This window comes from Etheostoma cragini, chromosome 8 (assembly GCF_013103735.1).
Source record: "Etheostoma cragini isolate CJK2018 chromosome 8, CSU_Ecrag_1.0, whole genome shotgun sequence".
Classification (NCBI taxonomy): Eukaryota; Metazoa; Chordata; class Actinopteri; order Perciformes; family Percidae; genus Etheostoma; species Etheostoma cragini.
The window spans coordinates 26,872,702-26,883,023 of NC_048414.1; the positions used below are offsets into that span (position 1 = coordinate 26,872,702).

The window sequence follows — 10,322 nt, forward strand, 5'->3', positions numbered from 1 at the left end:
CTTGCTCAACAGCACCTGGCAGTGCCCAGGAGGTGAAGTGGCATCTCTCCAGCCACCAATCCACACTCCCTACTTTTTTGGTCCACACGGGGGACTTGAACCAGTGACCCTCCGGTTCCCAACCCAACTCCCTACGGACTGAGCTACTGCCACAAAATGGACTGTGATTCTGGAAAATCTTTATCTTATTTATATGTAATAGAAAACATACAACTCTATCAGTATGGCCCTTTAAGTGTTCATATTTTGGTTACTCCGCTTGTTGAAGTTCACGTTCTGCCATTTCTTACCTCTAGTCCCTAACCCTCCCGGGCCTATTGAGATCCTGTCCAAGACAACCAGCTCTATTGATATCAGGTGGACAGAAGCACCGCTGATGAACGGTGCATCGTTCTTCTACCAGTTGACTAACGTATCAGCCCAGGGAGGAAAATCCATCAATACCTACGGCACTAGTCATACTTTTGATACCCTTCTTTCTGGAACTTCTTACAACTTCTCCGTTGCAACAGTGGGTGAGATGGGTTTTGAGAGTGAGAGCGTTCAGATCTACATGGTCACTACAAGTAAGAGTTTTATTTATGTACCCAAGCAATGTGCGGACACTCACACTTTTATGTTTCACCTTTACTATCTACTAACCTTTATTTTGCTGAAATTTCTTTAACACAATCAGGGCCGTTCCATGTGCAGATTCTTTGGACTTCTACAAAAGAGGAGAGCATCACAGTCAATTGGAGCAAACCCGAGGAATACAAGGAAAGCTATCATTACTATCTGACCTTGCAAGGCTCTGATGGGACTATTAGTAATACAACAATTAAAGATACAATGTATACTTTCAATACTCTAGTTCCTGGCAGCAGCTATGTCTTTAATGTGACCACGGTGACTTCCGATGGAACCAAAGGTGCTCCAAGAGGGATTTCCAACTGCACAAGTATGGTCATACCAACTTGATTCATTTCAATACACTTGTTGCAATCTTATTTTCATCTGAGCACATGTAAAAAAAAACTGCGGAACCATGCTTAATTCAATGCAATTATGTTTGATGCTGCAGATGCAAGCCCGGTGACAATCCTCACGTGTACTGGGCCAAACACAAAAAACGCAGAAATCCTCCTGTCCTGGACCAAACCCAATGGCCAATACTCTGGCTTCCAGGTCACTGTGGACAACAGTGAGAAGAACTCAACAAACACCTGCTGCAATAAAACTGTGCCCAACCTTCGTCACTATACTGTATACAATCTGACGGTGGAGACTCAGAGCTGTGGACTACCCAGCACTCCAGTGTCTCGTCTCTGCAGAACAGGCATCACAAGTAGGACATTTTGCTTCGTGAACATTATAATCACAAAGCTGTTGCATGTAAATACTAATAATGTATGGTTGAGTAAAAGTCTCAAAATCTAATTTATTTTTATTTATTTTTGAAGATCCACCCATTCCAGCAAACTATACCTCCCTGGTAATGGTGACTTCCAAGGAATACAACAAGTTCACCCTTCAAATTGACTCCAACCTGCTGGACAACATCAACGGGCCAATCACATATGTTGGGTTGCTGGTAACAGGCACCTTCTCGGGTGGGTGTTTCTTTTTAATGTCAGGAAGTGTAATATTATGTTGTACTATTGTAATCCATAGTGCTTAAGTGACCCTTTGCTGGACATCAGATTATATACACTTGTGTTTGAAATAATGGCAGTCCATCATCACTAACCTCATAAATCATAGTTTTGGGAGAAGTGATATTTCTACATGGCAAAAGATTTACTAGTAAGTGTTGTATACAATTATGAACCTGAAAATGAAAACCAAAAGTCATGACATGCTGCTCATTCTGTGAAATTGAATCTGTAATCCAAAGAGGCATGTTCAAAATAATAGCCATGTAGTGTTAAATTAGTCAGGTGATTGATTCTGTGAAGAAACAGGTGTCAATTATGGCCCATATTCCCATATGCCCATATTCCTCATGCAAACATGCATGAGAAATAGCGGATTTTGATTAAAAAGTTGATTGGAGAGGGGAAAACGTATAAAGAAGTGCAGAAAATGATAGGCTGCTCAGCCAAAATGATTTCAAATGCCTTGAAATGGCATCAAAAGCCTGAACAAAGTGGGGAAAAAACAGTCAACTCCCATTTGAATGGATTGAACAATGGCCAAAAGGGCAAAGGCTCAACCAATGTTCAGCTCCAGGAAAGTCAAAGAAGACTTAAAGTTAACTGTGAGTACTGTTACGATCAGAAGAAGGCTATGTGAAGCAAAGCTATCAGGTAGAAATCCCCCCAAAGTCCCATTTCTGTAAAAATACATGTACTTAATAGGTTGAAATCTGCCAAAGGACACACTGACTGGCCAAAGGAGAAATGGTGCCACATTCTGTGGACTGATGTGAGCAAAATTATTCGTTTTGGGTCTAGGGGCCACATACAGTGTGTCATTCTGTGGTGTTGGGCCTATTTATCGGATAGCCGGGTTCATTGATCAGTTTAAACACATCAAAATACTTGAAGAGGTCATGTTGCCTTATGCTGAAGAGGAAACGCCTTAGAAATGTGTCTTTCAACAAGACAATGACCCAAAACACCCCAGTAAGCGAGCAAAGTCTTGGTTCCAGATGAACCAGATGGATGTTGTGGAGTGGCCAGCCCAATCCCCGGAGCTCAATCCCATTTGATGTCACCCCTTACTTGTGGGGTGACATCAAAAATGCTGTTTCTGAGGCCAACCCAGTTATGCAGATGAATTGTGGGATGTAGTTCAATGGTCCTGGTCTGGAATACCTGTTCACGGGTGCCAGAAGTTGGTTGACTCCATGCAACACAGACGTGAAGCAGTTCTCAGAAATAATGGTTATGCTACTAAATATTAGCGCAGTGATTCAAAGTCAAGCAAACCCTTGAGACATTTGTCAGTTTTTCCAGTAAATGTAAAATGCAAATGCTGCTATTTTTTTGAACACACTAATATTCCTTTTTCTTCACTTTCTGTAAAGTTAGAACACAAACTTGATCAATTATGGTCATGTTTTGATTTGGAATTGAATGTGCAGTGTTCCCAATGCATTGATATTATGGAATTAAAAGCTATTCTAAGGATTTTGAGCATTATTCACTTTTTTAAACACACTGCTATTATTGTGAACACAACTGCATGTCTACATTACAACTTACTTACCGTCGTAAGCCAATTGCTGTCATTTCTGTCCTTCCAGGTGACAATTATGATTCATTGAAGTACGTGGGGAAAACTTACGAGCAGTGGAAGGGAAGTGAAACTTCAGGATACATGGCAACGGCAGTCAGACTACAGACACAAACGCGCAGTGGAGCGAGCCATCTGAACATAGTAGTTGGAGATGAAACCAAATGGGCGGGCTACACTAACGGGGCTCTGGACCCTAAAGGACAATACCAGTAAGAGCACAAACAATATTGAGTTGTATGAATAAGTGTCCCAAAGCAGATAATATATAGAAGTAACTTCTCTATAATACATCTTTAACCCTTGTGTTGTCTTCCCGTTAGCCATGAATTTGTCCTTCCAGGTCAAAATCTAAAATGAACATTTTTTTTGTGCTTTTCTGATGTTTATGTCGCTTTTTCTGATTTATTTGTCACTTTTGGAGCTATTTTTTAAAACCTGAGCTAGTTTAATAATAGGTTTTACACTTATTCTTCAACAAACCTCATTTATATCAAATTATACATCAGTTTTTAGTTAAAAAGGCAGAAATTATGAATTATTTTGACTAATAGTTAAGATCAGAGGATGTTGCGTGGATAACAGATGGGTATATGTCAAAGTTTAGTGTGGATACTACTTTGAAACTATTAAAAAAAAAAGAATTCAGATGCTACAAGATTAAATAAAACACCCCAAAAAAATTCAATTAAAGTAATCATTAATTTTACTTGAAGAACATTGTATGGAATCATGCATGTTATTTTTGGGCAATTTGGTTGAAATAAATCTATATTTCTGATATAAAACACTTTGAAACGGGTCAATTTGAACCAAGGACAACACAAGGCTTAAGATATATTCAGTACAGAAATGAACAGATTAAAAAATGAAAGTTTCAGATATGTGTATATCTCTTAACGCATTTGTTCAATCCGGCAGATTTGCTGTTGTGTTGTTCACCAATTTGACTCTCCATGACAACCGTGTGAATGTTCAAGAGTCACTGCTTTCAGTAACAAACTTTTATAATGCTGTTATACTCCCACCGAACCCAGGTACAGTATAACATTCAGAACATAGGTTTTTGCCATGAAATGTTCCCATAAGTTAAAAAAAATTTAAAAAAAAATGCTCACTAGCCTCTTTTCCTTGTCAACATTTCAGTCATTGGCATTGTTGTCGGAGCAACAGTGGGAATCTTTTGCATTCTCCTCATCATATTCATCGGCTTCATCATTTTCTGGAAAAGGTTTGTGTTAGGGGTGTGTATGTCTGTGTATATCTGTCCCCCTTGCCCCAGAGTCTCTAGCAGTCGTTTGTCTTAGCTGCGAAAGACAACCTGGTGTCGTTTGGTCACGTACAGTAAGGAAATGTCCCAGCGATGCACCCTTATCAATAAACATAGCTCTGGACATCTGTATTGGGGGGGAGCAAAAAAGACAGACCGAGACAGAGAGAGAGAGAAAGTGAAAGACAGACAGAGAAGAGACAGACAGAAAGAGAGAGAGAGAGAGAGAGAGAGACATAAAGAATTGTAGCAGAGGGTGTCGAGCAGGAGAGAGCACAAGACTACGGGGGCGAGAGAGTACAAGACTCTGGGAAAGGGAAGAAGTTGAGTTAGTAACATGCATTAATGGGATGAGGTTGGATACAGATGGAGAGAAGGAGGAGGAGGGAGGGGCTCAGTGCATCATGGGAAGTCCCCTGGCATAATATGAAAAATGCTATGATTGTATGAATACTACAGAAGGATATTTGAAATCATGTTTAAATGTACTTTTCCCATTACAGTTTCCTGTTTTATTTTGGTCTGGTTTTCTGTATTGTCTTGTTTTAACTTTTTTTTGTTTTCCCTCGCCTTTGTGATTGTCTGATGTCTTTCACCTGTTCCCAGCACTAGTGTCACCTGTCTCCCGTGTCCTTTTTACTTCCAGTATATATAGTCTCTGTGTTCTCTTTCGCCGTTGTCAGGTCATTATATTGTTTAGGGCTTTTGTGTTTGTGGATTCCACCCCGTTGTCTCTGGGTACCAGTTGTTGGTTTCCAGTTTTTTTTTGCTTCCACTGCATTCTGGGATGATTTTTGCCTGCTGTTTTTAGGACTACTTTTGTTGATATAGACTTTATGATATTATATCCTCAAGCTCAACCTTGCCTGCTGTCTCATTTGGGCCCGACATTCTCTGAACCATAAGACGGTTTGTCATTGTCATTTTAATTAAAAACAAGACCCCTGAGTCTATTGGACTAAACTCGCTATTCATGTACTTTAGGTCATCCAAAAAAGAATCGCCTGACATCCAGATACATGCAATGAGGTGAGATTTTTATTTAATTGAGTTATTTTACATTTAATACACGTTAAAGTAAATTGATAATTGTTTCTTTAACTGTTGGTTAACATTGCTTTTCCCTCTCGATTTTTCCAGAGCCAAAGTGTAAGTATATATCATGAAGTATGATCCGATCAAACAAATGTAACACATTTCAAAATAAAGAGACCGTGTTTTTCTGAACACAACTTCTGGTGTTCATTTGAACAGGAGTGTGGCTGTGAGGGTGGAGGACTACGAAGCTTACTACAAGAAGCAGAAAGCAGACTCCAACTGTGGCTTTGCTGAAGAGTTTGAGGTGAAACATAAGCTTAATATTCCAATTAATTTTAAAAAATATTTAAATTAGCCTATCCATAGCAGACAATTATTGCTAAGAAATATACTTAGTTGTCATTGAAACCAATATCTAAACAATTTCCAATATATTATGTACTTTAATCTATGTTGAATCGGGTCATTTATTCATTTGGACAATATGAGTTGTTGAGATTGTGCATCCTCACTAATTTAAATAGTTCCTGGGGTTTTTTGATATTGCATATGCACCAGATTTTGGGCATAAAGTGTGCCATCCAGTCATCAATCACACTTTTTTTTTTTTCTTTCTTTCAAAAGGACCTGAAGCTTGTTGGTACAGCTCAGTCGAAAATAAATGCCCAGATGTTGGAGAACAAGCCCAAGAACCGCTACAACAACGTGCTTCCCTGTTAGTTATCTCAACCAATCGACAATAACACTCCTCACTCTTTTACTCTTATAACTACATCATCGCCTTTATACTGTTTCATCATCTCTCTTTTAGCTACACATTAACCCTTGTGTTGTCTTCCCGTTTGTTTCTTTCGTTTTTGTCCCATTTTGACGCTTTATGTCAATGTTTTTCACTTTTTTTTTACGTTTTCAACACTACGTAATTGAGGCTCAATTTCTCTCACATTTTGTCCCTTTTTTCATCACTTTTGATGCTTTTTTTTTTAATGTTTCTCACTTTTTTTGACATTTTCAACACTCTTAACTTCAGTTTTACAGTTATTTTTGTAATTTATGGTCGGTAAACCTCATTTGTAGGAAATTATACCTCATGTTTTAGTTAGAAAAGAAGAAATAGGAATTGTTAAAGCAATGGACGTTGATGACTAGAAAATGTCAACTTTTACTCAATATAATTTCAAAAACACTTCAATTTTTTCTCTAAATGCTATACAATGGAAGAAGAAACCCCAAAATGAATGAAAGTAGAGATTTGTTCTTGCCAAAGAGCGTTGTGTGGAATCAATCATGTTATTTGGGGTTATAAAAAAGAACATTGATACAGGAGAACGGGTCAATTTGACCCGAGGACAACATGAGGGTTAAATAAACAATGATCACACATTCACACAGTCACGCATCAGTACAACCTTTAGTACATGTAGCATTTTCTTCATTTCATTTACCCCCTTTTTCTCACCTCCCAGATGACTCCTCTAGGGTGAAACTCTCTATTATCCATGGGAGTCCATATGATGACTACATAAATGCTAACTACATGCCGGTGCGTACTGACCCTCTGACTCTGTCATTGCTTCAGTCTCAGTAAACATCCTGCTGAACAACAATATCTGCTCATTCTTTCGCTTAATGTCATGTCATTCAAACCATTCCACCTTCATCCACAGGGATGTTGGAAATGGAATGAAAGTGTGTGTTCTGAGTCTGGCTTGATGTTTTATTTGACAGGGTTACGAGTCCAGGAAGGAGTACATCGCAGCTCAGGGTCCGTTGCCCGGCACAGTCAGCGACTTCTGGAGGATGATCTGGGAGAAGAACGTACTCACTCTGGTCATGCTGACACGCTGTAATGAACAGGGGCGAGTGAGTATGAACACAGATGCCAAGCGGCAACGTGCATGGACACACGTGTCTTTGCTAGTGTTAGCGAGGGTGTCCATATTCTGATTTCCAAAAAAAGAGGACACTCGGCCAACCTTGAAACAACTTCAGACAGGCTTCTCAGAGGTTAATGAACATGCTTTAACAAGCCACAATGGTACAAAAATAACAAAATATGTAACAACCTGTAAAAAAATGATAGCTCTTTTCAAATAAATACATATGAAACAATGTTCTAAATATGACCTATTCTGTGTCAGCTTCCAAATCAAGCTTCAACTAAATATCTCTTAAAACCTTCAGTGTTATAAGATAAGGTTTTTCGGTGTCCGTGTCAGCTTTTGAATCCAAAAGGCGGCCTCTCCGGGATTACTACACGCATCAGAGTACCGTAGTATTGTGTTCAAAGCGCCAGTCAATTTAAGTACATGCTTATAATGTTCCCATGATAAACAGTGAAAACCGGACATTTTCATAAATTTATAACCCCCACCCGGACGCCCCGGACAGCATGTAAAACGTGGACATGTCTGGGCAAAAGAGGACATTTGGTCACCCTAGTGTTAGCTAGCATACTGTTGTGCCTGATATCTCATCCTACATGGAGTCACTACCAGTAACATAGTCCATGAATGGGGCTGGCAGTAGCTCAGCCCGTAGGTTGGGTTGAGGATTGGAGGGTTGCTGGTTCAAGGCCCCATACGGACCAAAGTATGACGGTGGACTGGTAGCCACTGGTAGGTGCCAGTTCACCTCCTGGGCACTGCCAATGTGCTGTTGAGCAAGGCACCAAACCCCCAACTGCTTGGGGCGCCTTTCCATGGGGAGCCCCCCCCCCCACACTGACATCACTCCATTTAGTGCATGAATAGGTACTGAGCATGTGTGTTTAATTCAGGCCTGTGTGCAATGTGTGTAGTAACAACAGAGTGAAAACAATGTAATTTCCCCTTGGGGGATTAATAAAGTATACGTTATTATGAATGCATTCTATATGTTAAACCAATTGTGAGCTATCATCTTTGTGCACATATATTACAATGTATCCATTACATGTACATACATATATGATTGCTTAATTAATGTAAAGCAGTTCATCTCCATTAGCAGTGATTCTTATACATTGTATGAAACATGTTTGACCCGACCACTAAAACATTGTGCCAGGTTAATAAGAAAGATTTTTTTTATTTAACCTATAGTTATGCAGGGGAGGTTCACTGAGATGGAGCCTCTCTTTTTCAGGAACGCAGCTTTCTATAATCTGAAGATGAATACTTGCAGTCTGTGACAACTAAACAATTGTCCTTTAATTTTTGTTTTTAAAGGTAAAATGCGAGCGATACTGGGATCATGGCACCAAGCATTATGAAAACATCACTGTAACAACAACCTCTGAAATACCTCTAGAAGACTGGACCATCAGGGACTTTCACATAAAAAATGTAAGTAATCAACACTGTCAGTAGAAGTCATCACCCATTAGTGCTTATTTAACACCTTTCATTTGGAAAACTTGCACATATCAGCTCCGTGAGTGAACAAACAACACTACTGAACATTTACTTAACCAATAAATTACAAAAAAAAAAAAAAAGTTACCTTCTGAGCCAAGGCACCGATCTAACTTGTCAATAATTGTGAAAATGTGTTTCTCTGCATCACAGCCTGTGGTTGCAATTTCATAAAATCGTACATTTTTTACAGCATGTTATCAATGTAATTTTGAATGTGTCTGTAGCCTCCACTTTTTTTTTTGTCCTTCAGGTGAAAACAGCAGAGACCCGTTCAGTGCGTCACTTCCACTTCACCGCCTGGCCGGATCACGGCGTCCCTCAAACCACCGAGCTCCTCATCAGCTTCAGACACTTGGTCAGAGAGCACATGGACCAATACTCCAGACACTCTCCCACTGTGGTCCACTGCAGGTCCGACAGAACACACACACACGCCTTTGCCTTCAATTCTATAAAACCGTTCCAAAATTGACGAAATAATTTATTGAATATTGTGTTTTTCTCTCATCCCTCCCTTGTCTTTGTGCCTACGTTGTCTACACTCAGTGCTGGTGTTGGACGAACAGGCACCTTCATAGCCATTGACCGTTTGATCTTCCAGATTGAAAGGGAAAATATTGTGGACGTGTACGGCATTGTCCACGATCAGCGCATGCACCGGCCCCTCATGGTGCAGACAGAGGTAGGAAACGATCATATTTAATAACTGTGTATGTCAGGAGTATATCAAAATGTGCTGCAGCTCAATAAACTTTTATGTATATATGATGTCCCTGCAGGACCAGTATGTGTTCTTAAACCAGTGTGCCATGGACATCATCAGATCAAGAACTGGAACCAATGTGGATCTAATCTACCAAAACACCGGTGCACTCTCTATTTATGAAAACATTGATCCAAAAAAAGGGTTTCCCAAAAAGGGGGACCACAATGCATAAACCCGAGAAACCACTCAGGTCTTGCACTTCTCTCTTTACTCTGACTCGAGCAGAGATTTGCAAAGGGAACTCAGATTGTGCTACAAAAAATTAATCTTGTAGCTTTTTGTGCACCCAGGTAGCTCACCTGGTAGAGCAGGCGCCCATATATAGAGGCAGCAGCCACAGGTTTGAAACCCCTTTTCATGTCTTCAGCTGTCCTATATAAAAAAAAAGCCCAAAATGCCCAAAAACTAATCTTAAAAAAAAGAAACTGTGTAGCATTCTGAATGTAAACCTCTATTTTGTGGTATTTATTGGTGAAAATGGTGCATGTTTGACAATAGAGGGAGCTATACTGTATGTAGAGATAAAATAACGGACATAATCATTGACCAAAGATATTTGGGTTATATGTCAATTTTGGTCCATTATACACTTGGATTCTCTTATAACTGCAGATTTGTGTATTGCTCAATT

General features: G+C 39.6%; 1 protein-coding gene across 1 annotated transcript in view; it reads left to right on the top strand.

Moving 5' to 3' along the window:
* ptprjb.1 (protein tyrosine phosphatase receptor type Jb, tandem duplicate 1) overlaps positions 1-9,956 on the top strand; it is a 46,820-nt gene extending 36,864 nt beyond the window's left edge. The window contains exons 17-33 of the mRNA XM_034878493.1: positions 297-566; positions 677-940; positions 1,064-1,327; positions 1,443-1,592; positions 3,230-3,431; positions 4,141-4,256; positions 4,366-4,450; positions 5,474-5,518; positions 5,630-5,638; positions 5,744-5,831; positions 6,152-6,242; positions 6,994-7,070; positions 7,256-7,390; positions 8,737-8,853; positions 9,176-9,336; positions 9,472-9,607; positions 9,705-9,956. Coding sequence (XP_034734384.1) covers positions 297-566; positions 677-940; positions 1,064-1,327; positions 1,443-1,592; positions 3,230-3,431; positions 4,141-4,256; positions 4,366-4,450; positions 5,474-5,518; positions 5,630-5,638; positions 5,744-5,831; positions 6,152-6,242; positions 6,994-7,070; positions 7,256-7,390; positions 8,737-8,853; positions 9,176-9,336; positions 9,472-9,607; positions 9,705-9,863 — 2,369 coding nt within the window. The 3' untranslated portion in view covers positions 9,864-9,956. The remainder of the gene's footprint in view (positions 1-296; positions 567-676; positions 941-1,063; positions 1,328-1,442; positions 1,593-3,229; positions 3,432-4,140; positions 4,257-4,365; positions 4,451-5,473; positions 5,519-5,629; positions 5,639-5,743; positions 5,832-6,151; positions 6,243-6,993; positions 7,071-7,255; positions 7,391-8,736; positions 8,854-9,175; positions 9,337-9,471; positions 9,608-9,704) is intronic.
* The last annotated feature ends 366 nt before the right edge of the window (positions 9,957-10,322 follow it).